The sequence below is a fragment of the Aptenodytes forsteri genome, unplaced genomic scaffold (genome assembly GCF_000699145.1).
Source record: "Aptenodytes forsteri isolate BGI_AS27 unplaced genomic scaffold, ASM69914v1 Scaffold257, whole genome shotgun sequence".
Lineage (NCBI taxonomy): Eukaryota > Metazoa > Chordata > Aves > Sphenisciformes > Spheniscidae > Aptenodytes > Aptenodytes forsteri.
The window spans coordinates 4,093,435-4,113,289 of NW_008795194.1; the positions used below are offsets into that span (position 1 = coordinate 4,093,435).

General features: G+C 37.7%; 1 protein-coding gene across 1 annotated transcript in view; it reads left to right on the forward strand.

Moving 5' to 3' along the window:
- OSBPL6 (oxysterol binding protein like 6) overlaps nt 1-19,855 on the forward strand; it is a 49,516-nt gene that overhangs the window by 23,900 nt on the left and 5,761 nt on the right. Inside the window, exons 9-17 of the mRNA XM_009278612.1 lie at nt 8,348-8,513; nt 9,470-9,600; nt 11,724-11,831; nt 14,214-14,351; nt 15,721-15,808; nt 16,018-16,271; nt 18,550-18,687; nt 19,045-19,108; nt 19,725-19,803. Of these exons, the coding sequence (XP_009276887.1) occupies nt 8,348-8,513; nt 9,470-9,600; nt 11,724-11,831; nt 14,214-14,351; nt 15,721-15,808; nt 16,018-16,271; nt 18,550-18,687; nt 19,045-19,108; nt 19,725-19,803 (1,166 nt within the window). The remainder of the gene's footprint in view (nt 1-8,347; nt 8,514-9,469; nt 9,601-11,723; nt 11,832-14,213; nt 14,352-15,720; nt 15,809-16,017; nt 16,272-18,549; nt 18,688-19,044; nt 19,109-19,724; nt 19,804-19,855) is intronic.

Consider the following 19,855-nt stretch of genomic DNA (forward strand, 5'->3'; position numbering starts at 1 on the left):
ATCAGGAAAATGGATGCAAGTACTTGGTGCCTATGAAGAGACAGAGTCAACACTGCATGTTCTTCTTTCATGCCACAGTGGTCTCAGAAAAATTCCTTTCCACAACAATGATGAAAAAATGATGAAAGCAGTCAATGTATGATGATTTAGGGTGGGTCAGGAGGAATTACAAGCTGTTCCTGTGTTGCCTGCACTTTGCCAAAGTGGCACTGGTCTGGGCTTCCATCATTTTGGCACCTGACTCTCAAACTGTTTGTGGCTTGGCAGGACTTGTGCCTCAGCTCCTGAAATTCTCAAATACGGTCAGTTTGCAGGTTCCCCTGAGAGAGTTTGTGTGCATAGCACTGCTCTACATGGGTCTGTCACTTCTGGGTCGATAATGAACTCTGCCTAACCTGAGTCAGCATTAACTCCTGGCAAGCTTAATGCTGGAAACGTAAAGCTTATTTTGTTTGAGCAAAGCATTAAGTTATTGATGACTGATTAATAAATTAATTTGTAGTGAAACAGAAACAATAAAATTATTCGAAATCATATGGAAGATGAAGACTCCTTTTTGGCTGCTCCATTATCTTGCCTAGTTTGATGGGCTCAACACATTATTTATTCTTTCAAGGGCTGTCCTGTCCCATGAATGGTCTAAAGCTGTGGTTTGTGGAAGATGGCCTCACTCTGACTCATTGTGTTATTCCTAATTTGCTCATGTTGCCGTTCCACTAAAATGTGGATTTCCTCCCATGCCTAGGGTGTTGGGTGACGGTTGGACTCGATGATCTTAGAGGTCTTTTCCAACCTCAATGATTCTATGATTCTATTATCTTGCCTAGTTTGATGGGCTCAACACATTATTTATTCTTTCAAGGGCTGTCCTGTCCCATGAATGGTCTAAAGCTGTGGTTTGTGGAAGATGGCCTCACTCTGACTCATTGTGTTATTCCTAATTTGCTCATGTTGCCGTTCCACTAAAATGTGGATTTCCTCCCATGCCTAGGTGCTTTTTAAGCTTACAGTCCCATTTTGTTCTTCTGTTAGCCATTCCTTCTAGCTTCATTGGCCTTGGTAATTTTTTTTCAAGACTACTACAACTCTTTACAAACTGTTTATCAGGGCATCCAATACTGAGAATCACTTTGTCTAATTTGTGATCGTTTCTTCATGGTGCCTACACATGATTTGCTATTAAATGGTTGACATTTGGTACTAAGAAAACTGCTGTTGTCCTTTTCCTTTCCCTGTGCCTCCATACATCTCATTAGTTTTAGGGGATAATGCTAATACTAACATACTAACTTTAAGCTAGTTGCACTATCATATGATGTTGAGAACTGTCCTTCCGGGGAACATAAAAATTAGGGAGCTCTATATACAGGTGTCTTGTTCATGAGTAATAGGGAACGAGGGTGTAATTTTTGCTAGCTCAGCATCTGCTGCATAAGATGCAAGGAGAGAATTCTCCCATCCAGATTTTGTATTGTACTCGTTACCAGTTTTTTGTTACTAAGATAGCTTTGGTTGTATTCCTGCTAACACATTCTGCAATATGAATGCTAGTGTATAATGTCTTTAAAACATACTTTTTCTTGTAAGAAAAGCTGCTTGCTTTGTTTCTTGGAAATATCTATTTACCAATTAGGTATACCAGTTCTGTATGCAGTTAACTTTGCTCACACAGCTAATCCCAGTGACTAGAGTGGGGTTACTCCCCGAAGTAAAATTGAGCGTAATGTGTGTATACGTTTGCAGGTTTGGGAGTTTAGTATTGCTAAATTGTTTAGAATTAACAGCTTAATTTACAGGCCTTTACTCAAGAGTAATACATGGACTGCTTCTCTGAAGAAAGATTGCTTTTATGAAGGAGGTTTATTTTGTTTTTAAAAAGACTTTTTAAAGTCTTATGAAAATGACCTGCAACAACAGGTTAGTTGACCTGTATTCATTCATTTTACAAATGATTATTTTGTACAAAAAATGAGTTGTGGGTTCCCCCCCCCCTTGGGTAAAAGACTAATTTGTCATTCTCATGACAATCTAAAGATCTTCAAAAGAAGACAAAAAAAATATTGCCGAAAAGCATCTTGCTCTGCTGAGGGTTTCAGCTCAAAAATGAAACCAGACCCAAAGACTGGCTTATTACCTTTTCCCTTAAGTAAGTATTTCTTTATATCGTAACTCAGATTATGATGTCACTTTCTATTGTGTTGAGGGGAGTGTGTAGTTCTGCAGAGCTCATTGTTCCCATTTTAATAATGTATACCTGCATTCATAATCTTGCAGTTATATATATATTTGTGCATATCTCTCTGTACGTGTATATATTTATATACATCCCTATTAGTTAAACAAGAATATTCTTCCAAACTCTTATTCACAGGATAGACATACTTCTGTAGCGCACAAAGAGCTTTACATTATGCATATGATGCGTTCTCTGCTTTAACAAAGTTTGTACTCTGTATTTTAGAGGTTATCTACGTGTTTTTTAATGTTAGAATTTCATAAAATATTACAAAGCAAGGCTTCTCTTACTGTGATCATTAGACAACCCTTCCATTGTCAGTAACACTGCCACTAACATCAGCCAGAGGGTGAAGGGTATGGCCATTCTCAGATGCAGCAACCCTACCAGCGGGAATGTTACAGGGGCAAGACACTTCAGCTAATAATTGAACTACAATATCCTGTTCTTCAGCATGGTGTCCATGTACCAATCTATACCATTGTTATTTATATGGCACCCAGGCTGCTTTCAGAAAAAGTAAAAATGTATATAGATTTAAAAATACTGAAGTGGCTATAGGTGAAGATATAGGGGAAGAAAAATGTAAAGGGATTGAAAATTGTTTTCTGAAAGCAGAAAGGTGGCTTTTCTAGTCTTCTAAAATCTTAAAATGGCTTCAAAATAATGACATTTTGATTAGACATTAAATAGAAGGACTTTATGATAGGTGTGGAGCTCCTCTGCATTAGACAATTACTTGTTTGACTTTAATGTACCGTGATGAATTTTTAATAAAAGTAAAATAAAAGTGAAATTAAACAGGATGAGGCTACAGGTTAGGCATGCAGAAAAGGAAGTAGTTGTTGGAATACTTAGTTTTCATTTGTGCTGCTTTATCTGAGTTTTTGCATTGCTTTGGAAGCCAAGCCTTCAGTAATGCACGGGAGAAGCAGTTGGAACTCAAAAAAGTGGTGTGTGGAGAAAATGAACAGATAGGCTCAAGGATGGGCATGGAAATGCTAGAGCTGTGCACAGGAGTGTTTACATAAGCAAACTTACTATAACATACACACTGAACAGTTTTACCATTGAGATGCATGCATCTTCAATGACCACAGTTCATACACTTCCACTAATGCAAAGTGACCTCTTTCAGAATTCATCTTCTAGATGGTCAAGTGACCCCCAGAAGGAGTTTGGGTTTTGTGTTTTCTGCCATGCCATAGCATCCTTTTTGTTTTCTTATTCCATAATTGCCTTATGACTCTGAATGGCAATGCTAATAGAAATTTTTTTTTTTTGTAGTCTTAGTGAGTGCACTGCGGTCCAGCTCATCTGGAGATAATTTTAGTGAAGTATCTAGCTTTTTCATGTCTCTGGCATACACAACTGAAAACATGTGACGTCCTCAGAATGTGTAGGCCATAAGAGTTAACAAAATTGAAATCCATTTAAAGACTCTCCCTCTCCCTTTTCTGATCACCTTTCACCTTCCTGTGTCCCATCACCCCTTCCCTTCTCTTTCTCTACTTCCTTCTCTTCTTGCATTCACTGTCAGGAAGGGCCGGCACCGAAGGGCCAGTTCAGCACAACACGACGCCGGCAGAGACTAGCAGCTGCAGTGGCTACAACAGTGAGTGGATTTAAAAATCAAGGGATAGCTCTAAAGATGGGAAGCTGTGTAACTTGAATGTGTAATAAGCTTATGAAAATGTTTCTTGCACTTTTTGGAGGTGTCCATGCTACCCATTTTCAGCTGAGTTTCTTAGAAGTGGTCAGGCCTGACACAAATTAATTCCATAAATGTGGGTCTGAGCTTGTTTACATGGCACATGTCCCTCCTCCTTTATTCAAGTGCAAGTGACGGTTAGACGCAGGCCGTGCTATTTGAACGTCTTTGACATACTCTGCTATCTACTATACAAAATGGAAAGAAATGATCAAATTCTGTTAAAAGATTCTCATGACAGCCTATAGCAAGACAGCAGAACCAAGGAGATTTGTTACCAACAACCATGGAATTATAAAATTTCCTGATTTTTTTTTTTTTTTAAAGTAGTATAAGGTTTACCTTTTCATTTGAGACACTTTCTGTTTACATTCCATTATCCCAAAAAGTCATATTACTACCTCTACTGTCTGTATTTAGTTTTGCTAATTCTCTAAGTCTTCGCCACAAAATCTGGAGCTATGAAATCAACACAGGGGCTGGGAATTGGGAGGGGGAAGCGCTGTTTGTGAAATCAAATTAGCATCAAAAGGATATCTTCAGCTGCTGCTTTATCAGGAAAGCACTTATTAGGAATGCACGATATAGACATTAGTACTAATCCATCAACTGAGTAGTACAACATCTAGATAGGGGAGACTCTATGCAGCCAAAGATTGAAGTGAGCTTTAAACGCATACCCCTTACCTAGCCCAAGCAGTGAATGTCTTCTCCAGGCTAAAGTATTCCAGGGTCGGCTGCTCCAGCCCATAGCTAAAATCCCCTAGATCAGACATAGCTTCTGCTTAAGCCTGAATACCTTGAGCTCCTGCTACCTGAACCACAAAACTCAGTTACTGTTAGGCCCTCCTGAAAAGCATGAGAGAAATCTGTGTTTCTCCAGTTTCCAAATTAACTCATCTAAATTTAATCCCCCGTAATCAGTTGATGCTGAATGCTGTGCTCAATAATTGATTGATATTCTGACCTCATTGGTCTGCCTGCCTAGCAGAGAAATCAACCCGCTTCTCAGTTTATGTGCCTGAGCACTGTCAGTGGGAGGCTCTAACCAGTAGGTTCAGCAGTAAACAACATTGGCAAGAGCTGTACCAAGGAGTGCTGGTGTTCAGCAGGTTAAACAGCATTGGCAAGAGCTGTACCAAGGAGTGCTTAAGTGGAGCAAACACAGCTGGACTTAGATTGCAAGGCAGTAGGAGTCCAGGGAATCGCTGAGTTGTTACCTGCAGCTGAAGTGAGGGCCTGTTGAGGGACATCTTGGAGGAGCTGGAAAAAGTGCAGGACGAAAGAAAACTAGAGGCACCAAACTGACTCTGTTAAACAGCATTGGCAAGAGCTGTACCAAGGAGTGCTTAAGTGGAGCAAACACAGCTGGACTTAGATTGCAAGGCAGTAGGAGTCCAGGGAATCGCTGAGTTGTTACCTGCAGCTGAAGTGAGGGCCTGTTGAGGGACATCTTGGAGGAGCTGGAAAAAGTGCAGGACGAAAGAAAACTAGAGGCACCAAACTGACTCTGCAGCTGTTGCAGTGGTTGTGGCAATGGCCCGTTCTTCCTGGCTGATGTACCAAAGTGCTTGTCTCTCCCAGACAGTGAAGCTTTGTGTATAGACTGAGGGATACAGAATTACATCAGTTAAATGCATGGCAGAAAGAGGAGGTTTTCCTTACAACCCACTCTACCAGGAACAGTCTGTTCCTACATGAACACGTAATTCTGAAGAAGGTGATGGATGAGTGGATATTATGCCCCTGGCATAAAGCAAAAAGTCAGGACAATGTACATCTGAGGTCATGTCTAGAAGAGTGTGTGTATGAAGGAAACCAGAGTGATGCATCAAGAAGCTAAATATTTTTAAAAAAACCTCCAAAACAACAACAAAAAATCAACCATAAAAAGAATGGATTATAAAGTCAGAATTGTCGTCATGGATATAGACAGCAAGCACAGCAGTGAAAGGAAAAAAGGGGAAGAGAAGTACGTTGGCAGTGTTTCTTGGACTGTTGCCTATTCAAGAGAATGAAAGAGTTTGTTCAATGTGGATTTTTTCATCTGTTGTGGACAGTAGCTTGGAAACTTTTCTAAAAGATGCGTATGAGGAGAGTTCATGTCAGTCAACAGTTCAATATTTTTGGTTCTCGTATTTAAAGCAGTTGGCAAAGCAGCTACTTGTCATGTGAATGTATATTTCTTGCAAGCAGTGTGACAGTATTTGTAGAACATGTAAATGCTGTTTCTAGGACATACTTTAAAATGTTACTTTTCCAATAAACCTCACTGCAGAAACATTGCTTTTCAGCCTGGCCAGCTGAGGTATGAGGCAGAAATGATGGATCTAAAACAGGTCTCTTCAGCTAGGTTCATCACAAAGTGACTAAAGACCCCCCCTCATGTGTGGGCAGCCTGCCTGCAGCTCTGCCAGTCTGTGTGGGGCTGGGGCAATCTGCCCCATCAGCACAGGCATGTGGGGCTGTGGGGACTCTCCCTCAAGGTCCTGCATTATAGCTGGGATCAGCTTTCTTTCCTGCCTTCTGGATGGGCTTGAGGCTTGGGTACGTGCTCCCTGCGCACCCAGCTATCATGTAGCCACCTACTCTGCCCTCCTGGAGCAATTGAACCTTTGTGGTGCTCCCAGTCAGAAAGTTCTGGGAACATGCTCTCCGATTTAAGAAGTGAAAAGGTTTTGTAAAGGAAACTTGAAATTTACCTGCATTTAGTCACATTAGTCAATTAACCTAGTTTTGTTGGGCTGTTGAGAGAGGCAGTCTGGTACTCGTGAAGAAGATAATGGGGTAAATATCCAGTACGAATGGAAGGAATTTTTTCTACATCTCCTGTTAATGGAGTCTTCTTGATATGAGGCTAAAATGAGGTCCAATAAATACCCCTACTTTGTTGATATAGCTGGAAATCAAAATACATGAGAGAAGAGAATAAAGTTTATACTGGACAGGTACCATAGAGCTATTATTTTATGTGCTATATGTATCTGGAAATTGAGGAAGAACAGGATGGAAAATGGTGTTTTGCATAATACGCTTATGAGTGGAATGAGATGTGATGAATAGATCCAACAGGATTTTGAGGGTTTCATTGGGGAATCAGAAACCTAAAACATATATCAATGACAACTTTTACAGGAAGGGATTGATAAAACCATTCCCTGATCTAATCAAATAATAAGGTACCAATTTCAAATATTGACGGTAGTATAGAACTTACCTGTTGATAAAAATTCTTAGTAATATGACTTTTTATGTTATCTGCTGCTCTTTATCATGCCTTGGAAAACACATTTTATATTTTGGCCCCATTTTTCATATTTGAATAATTATATTGAGCTGCAGTGTGGAAATTCTTGATTTATGCATTTGATCAATATAATGAAATAAATTAGATTTAATGTGTTCAATGTGTTTAACAGTGCTTAATATTTAGGTAACAAAATGTAGTTCTGCATGCCTTTCCTTTGCATTTAAATTTGAAAATTGTGTTCTTGGTCTGATTTTTAGACATGTATGTAAATGGTAAAATTAAAATAAAATACAACATACGGTCACACATACACATCGCATATATAACAGTGGTAGCCATACACTGCATATGTAGCATATAGGTAACTGTTCAGTACACATGATAGATGTGTATATAACTTATAAAGATTTACATGTATATTTTTGTTACAGTACCTGAAAGGTATAGAAAGAGAAGTGGAAATGATAATAAACTAAATTCTTTGCTCCATCTTACTAAACCATGTTTCTCTGCATTTATTTGTGGTTCATATACTTAAATGTAAAACAGGTCGAGTTTTGATTTTTTTTTTTTTTTTGGTTGTTGTTTATTTGTTTAGTTAGAAAGAATATAGAAAGACTATATGCTTTTTCCCTCTTCATAATTGCCAGTACAGTGAGTTTCAACTCAAGATTTACCAGTAGTTTTGAAAAACTTCAATGATATATTTGGTAATATTATATCCTATTTCTAGATCTGTGTAGGAACTTGCATACTTCGAATGTTGGTATTGTAACAACAGAGTCATACTACATGTACTCTCAAATGTCCAAGTATAAAGCAGCATGTGTCATGGTTCAATTTTTCAGTCATCTTTTAAGCATTGGGAAATGGTCCATTTTTGTAAATGTTAGAATTGAAATGCTCCATCGTTAGCTGTTAGCTATGTATTTAGGCCTTCTTTTGTCTGTTGCAGTGAAAAATTTCAAGAGAATTCTGCATCGGCTGTGCTGAGATTTAGGAGAATAAAAAGTTACATGTTCACTCTTACCATGTTCTTCACATTGTGAACTAAGTATTTTGTTTTCAGAAGAAAACTGTATTTTGCTTCAACAGAGTCAAAAGGTTGGTTGCACCTTATACAATATTTCTTCACTGTTTCTCACTGTAGGTTCCTTTCAGTGCTACAATGTCACCTGTTCGACTGCATTCGTCCAATCCCAACCTTTGTGCCGACATCGAGTTTCAGACTCCCCCAAGCCACGTAACGGACCCTCTGGAGTGCTCTACTGAGTACATGAAGCTTCAAGAAGAATTCTGCCTGATGGCACAAAAAGGTAACTGGAAATGTCAAGCCTTTCCCTTATTGTACTTCTCTGTTGTGTTTCTTTACTGCCTTCACTTAGTTATGGCCAGGGCATTCATCTGCATTAGATGATATTGTGTAAGAATTTTTAGCTTGTCGGGTGGCTTACATAAAGACTACATGTATTATCCTTCTTACATTTTCCATGGATGTCATGAATGTAGAGATAGGTAAACTGTCTCATAAGAGATTTTTTTAGAAGTCTTCTGAACTACTTTCTGCATCTTGTAAATACGTGACTGAATTTGCAAACATTTTGTTTCTCAATAAAATGCTTTATTTCTCCCCAAAGATGAATCAGAATGTCACTGCTACATATAATGCTGTGCAATTCATTTTTGTGCAATGTTTTCTGTGTCAGTAGCTTATTTCTAGAATGTACTTTACAAATGCCATTTTATTGCCAATAAATAAATGGTCCTACAGACTGAAAAATACTATTTTTAAAAGGGTTTGTTATCAGTTTGCTATCTGTTATATAACAAACATAGGAAAAACGTGAGATTGATATCTTAAAAAATGTCAAAAACCTGTTTAAAGACCAAGTAATCCTCTTTATTAGTGCAATATTAAGTCTTAGCAGAACTGATTTTTTTGTTACTCTGAAAAGAAAAATAAAAAAACAGAAAGAAAAGAACACACATTGGACACAGGTTTTCCAAATATGCACCTTTCCCTACGTTCAGCACCAAGAATATGCTCAGATGATACATGTGTGAACACACAGCATGCACATTACAGCCTCAAGCTGTAAGTGTTTGTACTTAATTTGGCGTGGATTACTTGAAGTTCAGATCCTTGTTTCAAATTTTGTAATTGTGGGATGGCAATCTCACTCTGTCTTCATTGCTGAAATATTGTAATAGATGTCAATGTGCAATTCTGTAGCTGAGAAAACACTTGTTTTCTTTTTGTCTTTTTGCTTAGTGCATTCTCTTTTGAAGTCTGCCTTTAACAGCATAGCTATAGAGAAGGAGAAGCTTAAGCAGATTGTTTCAGAGCAGGATCTTACAGGCCACAATGCTCAAATAGCACACCTCAGACAGTCCCTCTCTCAGGTATGTTCTTGATTTGATTTCAAGCACATCTAGCTTGCCAGATGCACTATTTCTTTTGTATTGTGGCCATTTGCTGAGGTAGAAGGAGCCAAGAAAAAAACAAGTTTTTGACCAGAACTATGACATATGTTCTGTTATAACATAGGACTAACCTCAATGCATGTGGAGGCGAAGGATATAATTTGTTTGTGTAAGCATGTATCTGTTATCGTTTTCCAAAGTAAAGAAAAAGGATCAAATGTTTTTATACAAATGCTGAATATCTTTCCTGGAGCTGTTTCCAGCACAGCCAAGGAGATATTCTTGTTTTCCTAATTAAGTTTTAAATTTTGACTGTACATCTTCAGATTTGTTTTATATGTCCATGTCTCTAACTGCAAAAGGAATCATGGGTTACAAGATAATCATGGGTAAACTGGATTTTCAGATACACACCTGTTACTGTCCAGCATCTCTCCCACTTAAGCCAAAGGAAAAATTGTCATTGGCTTTAGTGGGGAAGAAGAGGTAAAGCAACAGTAAGTCCTCAGGTTGCAAAATAACTTGGATTTTTTAATTCATTGTCAAGGAAACATAAAAGCTTTTACTCTGAAGAATGGATTGGTGTGGAGTACTGCATCTGCAAAAAATGTGAGCAGAGGTTTAAAGGCAAGCAGAACTTCACCCAAATGTGTATATAATTTCATACACTTATTGTTATTGGGTTGGAGGTTTTTGCTATGAGATTAAAATTGATGCACAACATTTCTATAGATACAGATACATACCATGTTATGCAGATTGATTACTGTGTGTTGTAATAAAAAAAGATTAAGGACGAGAGATAAGGGTAACCATTTCTGGTTATTGATACAAATTTAACTAAGACCTGTGGTGACTTATTAGCAATTTGCATGAAATAGGTGATGATGTTTTCTTCTTGTTCCTGGCCTCCAGTGTCAGTCTAAAAGTCACTGTCACACAGTAGTTCATAGTCTCAATGGGGAATAAATAGAAATTTGACCTTAGTCAGATGGCTGGGTTTGACCAGTCTCATGACCAGGTTTGAGCAGTTTAAGAAGCTACTGCCAGGCTGCTGTTAGTCATCACCTTCCCTTCCTGGTAGATGGCAACTGTGAACATGCCCAGACCGTTTCAGAATAAAGCAAAATGGGGTAATTTAAACTGTTTAGTGGCAGTTTAAGCTAACCTATTTTACTTTGGTCCTACTTTGTTTCAGTACACTCATGCAATCTATTCCTGAGTCTGCACTAGGGGGAGGCAGAAGGAGATTCTTACTCCGTTATAACAGTCATTTTCTACTAAAACAGTATGTCTGTCTGTTGTTCTTTTCTATAATCCTCAGTACTGGGGATATATTAGGGTTAAGTCAGTTCATGTTCTAGGTATGTAACATATTACACTTCTTCTGGATTTCAGAATCTTGCACATGAGTTCTTTCTAGATAACAGACAATATGTATATATGCACCCAAATTTATAATCTAGGTTGGGCTTTAAAAAAGGAGAAAAATCAGCAGATACCAGACACCAGTTGAATTCTATTGGTATTTGTGACACTCTAATGGATCAGTAATTTGAAATGAGTACACACATGCAAATATGTCAAATTGACCTGGACGGGCAAACACCCAATGATACGAGCAATTATGTTGTTTTTGCTGGAAAGGAGGCAATTTCCTTTTGCAGGCTCTGAATGCCGATAACCTTCATTCAGAAAGGGCTGTATAGTTGTAAACCAAGAATTGCCTCTTTGGGCATTTTGCGGGTAGTTCCCATTTGTTGTTCTGCAGTTTCATTCTTTCTTGCTGCATTCACTCCCCATGTACATAATCCACCAGTATACCTGTCAAAGAGCTATCTGAAGAATTAAGGTAGAATGCCACTGTTACATTGTGGGAGAATATCTGTCCCCCCTGCCTCCTGAAAATCACTGAAGGCAAACCAATCAAAAGATTAAATCATGTTAGAGAGGATCTCACAATAGGTATCTCTCTAAAAATGAAATAAAGGAGGTTCTGTGATTTCTTAGGAAATTGCTTGGAAGAAGCTACTTTTTTTTTTTTTTTCCTGTTTAACACTTACTATTTAATTTTAAATGAAATGTGCAATTTTTATTTTAAGGCTCTCAACCAGAATGCTGAACTAAGGAGTCGCTTGAACAGAATACATTCAGAATCTGTTATTTGTGATCAGGTTGTCAGTGTAAATATTATCCCTAGTCCTGATGAGGTAAGACTTTGGCCTTTAATGGATTTAGAGTACAATCAAACCTTGCTAATTCTCACTAATAGCTGAAACGCGCCTGGCAAATTATAAATTTTTCAGATTGGCAAGTGTTCATTTATAGAAAAAATCAGATTATATTTTCAGTACATAAAATAAAACTTCTGTCTTTTATTTTGCATATGTTAGATCTCATGAAAGAACTCAGTTTGGTCTCTGCAGAGAAACAGGGAAGGACTCCAGTTTTGGAATATTAATTGTTGGCTTTGGGAATTAGTGAGGTTTTACTGTATTTGAATGTAACACACAGTAGCTAACCAATTCTGTATCTTAGTTTCTTGCCAAATCAACAGAACAGTTTAGTATTTAATGGCCTGATCCTGCAAGTGCTTAAAGGGACTGATGTTTATCTTGAGTGGCACTGCTGAAAACAAAAGGTTCAGTCTATGAACCAAGCACTATACTGATACCACGTTTGCAACACCTAGTCTTTCTTGTTTTGCTTTCCTCAGTCAACAGATTACCAAACATTTGTATTAATAACAAGTCAGCTTCTCTCATGAGAAGGACAAATCTGAATTTGCGAGCTGTAATATGTTACAATTAATGTGGTCACTTTGACAACCATTCTGCTTGCATTTTACTGAAATATTTTTCATTTGTCATTTCCACTAATTTTTTTCTATGCATTTCAATTTCTGTGCATTTCAATTAACATACTCTTGTCTCCTAATTATTTCTTCCAACAAGAAAGGAAGGTGAAAATATGTTTCCAATTACTTTTGTTTATTTGCTTTTTGAAAACGTCCAAACAATTTTTCCAAGAGTCCAGCACGTTGGAGACTAGCAACAGAAGATAGAGGTGAAGCGGTGCCACAGCATAGCAACCTGCAGTGAAGTTCTGAGCAATGACCATATCTTCTATTTTGTATTTTTTGTTGGTTAGCTGTTTCTTTTTCATATGTACATTTTTATCTTGGTAGAAGTGTGTCTGACTAAAGGAGTTTTTCAAAGAGGTTCCCAGATCTCTCATTCACTTCTTCTCTTGACTGCTTTATATATATAATCTTGCAGTGTGTAGATAATGCCTGTGTGAGCATCTTTTTCAGGTAGGGGCATGTGTATTTTTCCAAATCCCTCTAGCTTATACAAAAACTTAGAATTTTAATCACTTCCTGTAAAGGTAACAGTGAAATGGGCTTCTGTTTCCATTATAATTCATGAAACATCATAAACCATCTACAAGCTTATAAGCCCCAGTGAAAAAGGAATGGGTTTTGACCTCTTGGCTTGTTTATGATTTTTTTTTCTGTTAGTGCATTTTGAGGCAACTATATAGAATAATTCTACAGGATTAAGATGTCAACAAAACCATCTGCAGGACTTCTGTAGTAAGATTAATGGGGATAGAGTTGCAATCTGAAGAGTTAACTGTGTTCAGAAGGGCTTCAGTAGTTTCATCTGTATTATCTCCCAGAAGCAACATGCTGTATAAATTAAGGGATTAAGTCAGAAGCCTGTTTCCCTCCACAGCAGCAGCTCCTTTGGTAGAATGGTGCAGGGAGAGAATCTTAATATTTCTCCCCCCCTTCTTAAGGCGATAGCCTGTAGGGTAACACATTGAAACCTGGTGTTCCTCCCATCAATAGCAGGAAGATGAAGGTATGTTCCAATATTTAAATTAGCTAGCCCCCATACTGATACACACATAACACAGTTTTGAACCCTTGCCTTTGCTGTTAAATTCTCTTTCTTATAAACCATAGAGAGTTCATTCCCTTTAGTAGTATTGAGTCGGTGTTAATGGCATAATTCAAATGAGATTTGGAGTACAAACATGGAATAAAAACACATAAATATGTATTATAGCCATCCTCCTGAAAATTCAAACATTTCAAACATTTGTTACTAAACTGGTTCACAAGTGCATTTATTTTGAAAGTAACTTATAACTCCCTGACCTTATAAAGCTTTATCTTTGAGTTTTGGTTGTATCAAAGCTAGCTCCCAGTGATCTAATTTGTTATGACCAGGTGTCTTTTCATCTGAATTTCATGGTTGAACTTGTCTGACACAATCCAGCTATTGTCCACAAAATCATTCCTCTGAATACAGAGCTAGATCTGTGATTAATTTGCGCTGCTAAAACTTAGCAGTTGATGCTGAGCAGGCTTCAAATGAAGACATGTATCTCACTGCTCAAAATGCACTTTATTTTGTAATTGTCAAAGTCTCATCCGTTAGGTACACACAAAGCCCTACTAAAATGCTGTCTTTACTATCTGTGCTTATATTTGGCATAGAAAAATTATTCAGGTGATTTACCTCTTCTATGTATATTTTTTATATTAGAAAGAATACTTTTATTTTTCTGTGCTTTATTTACAGACGGGTGAACAAATTCATGTCAGTTTGCCACTGTCTCAGCAAGTTTCTAATGAGAGCAGGCTCTCTATGTCGGAATCAGTTTCAGAGTTCTTTGATGCACAGGAAGTACTTCTATCTGCCAGCTCGTCAGAAAATGAGGTAGGCTATGACAGCATGCTGCAGCTTTGCTGTTGGACAGATTTAGGTGATTGTTTTGTTTTTTTTTTATAATGCTACTTAGAATAAAAAGGTATCAGAATGTGTAAGGTGTAGATAAATGAACCTGAGACTCCCTTGTGAATGGGGTGCAGAAGTTCCCTGAAGTATAAAACTGAGTTGAAAGTTGTTTGTATCAGTAGCTTATGTTCAGTACATATCCTTACTAGACTATGGCAGGTTCAGATAAGGATCACATAGTCAAGAGCAATTACGTCTGACTTAGGTAGTCAACTAATTTAGATTTTAAAATATTCTTTAAAAAAAAAAAGTCTTCTACTGTACATATAAAATTATTCTCTAGTCAGATAAGTAGACAAAAGCCTGAAAAATTGGCTCACTCGAGCTCAAAGTTGAAGGAATGAGATACAGTTCAGGCTACTGAATCATGTTGCTGTCCACAGCTTTTCTGTGCTAGTCTGAATAAATTCTTCAATTTTAAAAATTTATTTATTTTGTAAAATACCTTTTTATAAAGCCACAGTACTGCTGTGGTCTACCACAACTCTTCTGTAAGAGGAAATAAGAGTGTGCCACTATATTTTCTCTTTGATAGGGATTGCTTATGTGCCACGAGTTGGCACAACCACTGGTAGAGTTGTTCATCTAAAGAATGGAATGGTTCCTTATCTTATTGCTTCTGGCAGGTGTAAAGTACATGTTATCTCAATAGTCTGGATGGTCTATATCAGCATGGAAAATTGGTGTGTCTGTACGGTATAAACAAAATGGAAACTTTGTAAAATCACCCCCAAATGGTATAGGCCTTATAATAAATACTGTCATCAGTAAATACTGTAAAATATTTTGAAATTAATATTTCTGAAAAATTTTTTATTAAAAAAATTCTTAAAAATAGTCTTAACACTGATGTAGTTCTTGTTTTGCAAAATGATAGATCAATGTTTATATAATTTTTTTTTCTGAAACGCAAGTTGTGTTTTATTGTTTGGTTCTTTATAAAGAGCACAAATCTGACTATCTCTTCTCAACTCTCATCCCCACTGCGTTACGTTGTCAATTTTTTGTTCATCTCTGATCTCATTTGAAGTAACCCTTTTGCACATTTAATGTCTGTATTTGGCTTCATGATAAGGAATTCAGAAATATAAGGAGAGCGTAGCATTTGTTTTGACACTTTTAGTGCACTGGCAGTATGGGCTGATTGGAATATCCAGTTGATTTAGTTAAAAGCTCTAATTGGGTAGAGATGATTTCTTTGAATGTTTGTGTTTCAGTTAATTATTTTTGTCTAATTTGTCAATATATTTTATATGTATTTGACTTAATTGATATTTTATTTATGTTTTAGGCTTCTGATGATGAATCTTATATCAGTGATGTGAGTGACAATATATCTGAGGACAACACCAGTGTTGCAGACAACATTTCTCGGCAAAGTACACTGCTATGTTTTAAACTTTGGGAAATTACATTGGTTATGTTCATGTACCAGATTTACTGCATGTCTGTACAAGACCAACTCAGCTGAAATCAGTGAAGTTGGGCTTGCTTGTTCTGGCTTGTTCTGGCTTGATTTGGTTCAATGGATAAGTCTGTTTTTCTTAATCTGGTGCTTTCTTATGATAATAGTTTTTTCCCTTCCCAGTTCTTAATGGTGAGCTGACAGGAGGCGCATTCAGGAATGGACGGAGAACTTGTCTCCCAGCTCCCAGCCCTGACACCAGTAACATCAATCTGTGGAACATTTTGAGAAATAACATTGGCAAAGATCTTTCCAAAGTATCGATGCCAGTTGAGCTAAATGAACCTCTGAATACCTTGCAACATCTTTGTGAAGAGCTGGAATACAGTGAACTCTTGGACAAGGCTGCCGAAACAGATGATCCTTATGAACGCATGGTAATAAATTTAGTGTAGCACTTCTTATGTCTGTATTAAAAGGGAGCTGTTGAGTGGAGATCTGTGCAGAGTCCTCTCTTGCTCTTCCTGTTCACAGACAACAGACCTCCCTGATGGGTCAGACGAAAGCTGTGAACAATTACAGGTGGTACATTTGATTTGGAAAAGGCTGAGGGACTTTTCTTGACTTCAAACCAAGTCCTGCAATTGTGACTCATTGTTGTGAAGACTGATCTTGCTCTCTAGGACTGTATATGTAGGCATTGGCAGTTTCTAACCCTGCAGCATCCTTTCCTGGCTTTCAGTGATTGAGTCCAGCAGCCTCCCAGAGCTAATCATCAGGTCTGTGGCTGGCTTATGATCAATGTAGGTGTCAATAGGATGTCATCCTAGGCAATTTCTAATAGAGAAGTTCCAAAACACCAAAGCAAAGTTTGCCTGGGCAGCCTGACTTCAGCTCCCCTGTAAGTATGTCTTGGTTTTTTGACTTGACAGTCAACAGCCTATGTTCAGCTCTCATGGTGTTTTGATTTGTCATGTCTCTTTTTTCTCAGAAGAAACAGGGAAAGGCTGTTAGGGGAAAGTTGGTGGTGTTGTTGCTGAACGTATCTACCGTTCTCTGGTATGGGTTAGCAGCACTGTGGATAATTGGGAGAAGAGAGGTTGCCTGTGGCTGTCTTATAGCCACACGCTCAGGTCCATGAACTACCATATTCACGTGGCCTGCAGGAGGGCGAGGGGTCCTAAACACCGGTATTTTTAGCTTGTCACTGAAGAAGTTGGACCTGTCTTATGATAGGGGGTTGAATTACTTATCATCACATGTTTTTTTCCTACAAGAATCCTTATGTCCCTCACAAAAGGGAGATCCTGTAAGGACTGGGCAGGGTTGTACTGAGTAAAGCAGGCTGTTTGCCTGTAGGACTCTGCCTCCTTTGTTGAAAAGCTTGAAAGGTGAGTATTGAAGGAGTCAGGAGAGTTCAGGAAGGAAAAGCCACGGTGCAACTGAAAGCTTCCTTGGAAACGTGTATTCAATCCCCTTCTCTGCTACAGATATCTAGTGCAATACTGGGCATACAAGCCAAACTTTTAACAAGCACCTTAGAAATGCAAATTGCACACTCAAGCTGAGGCATGTGGGACTACTTGGCAGAAGTGCTGAATACCCAAAACATCAGCGGTAGCAGAGCTGTGAATGTTACCTGCTTCTTCACCGTTCTCTGAAAAATCAGGACTTTGCTATCTTAAGTAAGCATCCAAAAGTAGTGGAAACTTTTTTCTTCTCATTGCTTTATATATCATAAGGATAGTAAAACCCCTCATTTCTCTGTAGGTTCTTATAGTTAAATTAATGAAAAAGGTTTTGGAAGAATGAAGGTTTTTACTGTTGAAGAAAAGCCCGTGAAAAGAGCGTTAATTCTGTTGATGCTGCATTTAGGAATAATATGAAATGAATAGAGAATGGAGCACCCATTACACAGTGGGAAGAAAACAAAGCAAGTAAAAGCTCACACGAGTGTTACGTCCTCGCTAGCATGAGGAAAGGAGGACCTGGTTAAGGTTTGCCCTGCTGTTAGCAGATTATATCCATAGCTGAGTGATTTTTATCCCCATATTGCTTTTCTGAAGTTTTGTTTGGACTTCTGAGTGCCTGTTGTGATACTATTTTTTTTTTAACTCTGCTAAAGGGAGATGTAATCTAAATTACCGTGGCATGTCACTTGGCTTATTACTCCCAGCTAAGCCTGGTTTAGAGATTACTAAATTTTGGTTGTACATGTAGACAAGGGGGCTGATAAGGCCGCACATGCGTGGAAGATCCTGAGGTAACTCTGCATTAAGGACATCCTAAGTGAGAGCCATTTATGTTTGGCACTAAATAAAATAGTTCCCATAGGAAAATGGTATGTGATCTTGTCATTAGAAGTTATCAAATAATATTTATTCAGAGAGACCATAGACTAGAGCTGGGTCTGTGTTTTAGATCATTAGTGATAAGCCTGGTCAAAGGTAGGAAAACAGTATCTTGCGCAGATTGTTATTTTAGGGGACTGTTGAAAGAGACTGATTGAGGCCATGAAAGAAAAACAAATTATATCTACAAAAGAAATACAGTTTGTACTGGTTCTGTCTGGGATGTATGGCTTCACTCTCAGGCATGCTTCATTAATGCAGATTTCACTCTGAGTGGAGTGAGTTGTGTGATACCACGTAGTGATGGCATATACACAAGAATCTCTGCCTATTCTCAATTACGTTCTTGTCTGTATTTTCACAGGTTCTCATAGCTGCTTTTGCAGCGTCAGGCTATGCCTCGACATACTTTAGAGCGGGAAGCAAGCCATTTAATCCAGTGCTTGGTGAAACTTATGAATGTATTAGAGAAGACAAAGGATTTCGATTTTTCTCAGAGCAGGTAAAGCTTGTTTCTAGATAGACACTCCTGTTTAGATTTAGATTTTGTTTCTTTGTTTTATAAAGTAATCTTGTTTTTTCTTTCTAGTTAGAATGGTTTGCTTTCTTAGATAGTAGGAAAGGTTGTTAGTATGAGTGAACTTTGTTAAATGCTAGAAGTTATATATTTTTATAGTAATCACAAGGAAGTGTTTTAAATACATAGCGTTTTAAGTACAACCTTAAGTTGCATCTGTTTTCATAGCAACATAGACTAATAAATACTGTGGGCTATTTAGTATTTTCATGTTGCAGTAACAATTGCATTGTCTTAGAAATGAAAATGAATTATTTTTAACTCAGCCAAACTGTTTTCCAGGTTAGCCACCATCCTCCCATTTCGGCCTGTCACTGTGAATCGAAGAACTTTGTGTTTTGGCAAGGTATACTTTTTTTAATTCAAAAGCATAAACTCCTTTTTTATTAGCAAGTAAAAACTTGGTCTGTACAAGCTGAGCTTTGCATTTGGAATTTAATCAAAATTTCTATACTTATTATTTTTGTGGTAACATATTACAAACTGATGCTCTGAATTATTTCACTCTGAATTCTCATTCTTAAAAGTGAGAAGACGTGTTACAACTTCCCTTGTCACTTGCAGTCTGTTTATACTTTTCTGCTTAAAAGCTTTTTACCAAGAAAATTATTATTTCTTACAAATACAAGCAGGTCCTTTTACACAGTTGAACAAGCAGCTCTTTCTTTCCTTCTGTTTACTGGCATATGCATTTAACTTGTATTGAATGTTTTCATGAGAGATCTGACAATAATGTAGCACGGGCATGACTCCTAGAAGAAAATCAAACTTATCGTTAGTTTTTCTGACCTAATGTAATTTTCTAGCATTTTTTTTTTTCTTTTGTATTTTCATGGCAACCTCATACTGTCCTGTTTTAAACCGGATGGTCTGGCATAGATCATCTTGTGTGCCATGCAGATCACTGCAAGGGAGAGACTTTGGTCTTTTCAGTTTTGTACATCTTTCACTATTATATTCAGATATCAGGTGGAAAAACAAATTCTGGGGGAAATCAATGGAAATTCTGCCGGTTGGAACCTTGAATGTGACTCTTCCAAAGTAAGCTACTGTCCTATTTCCTTTTGTTTTCAGTCTTTGCTGCAATCTAATC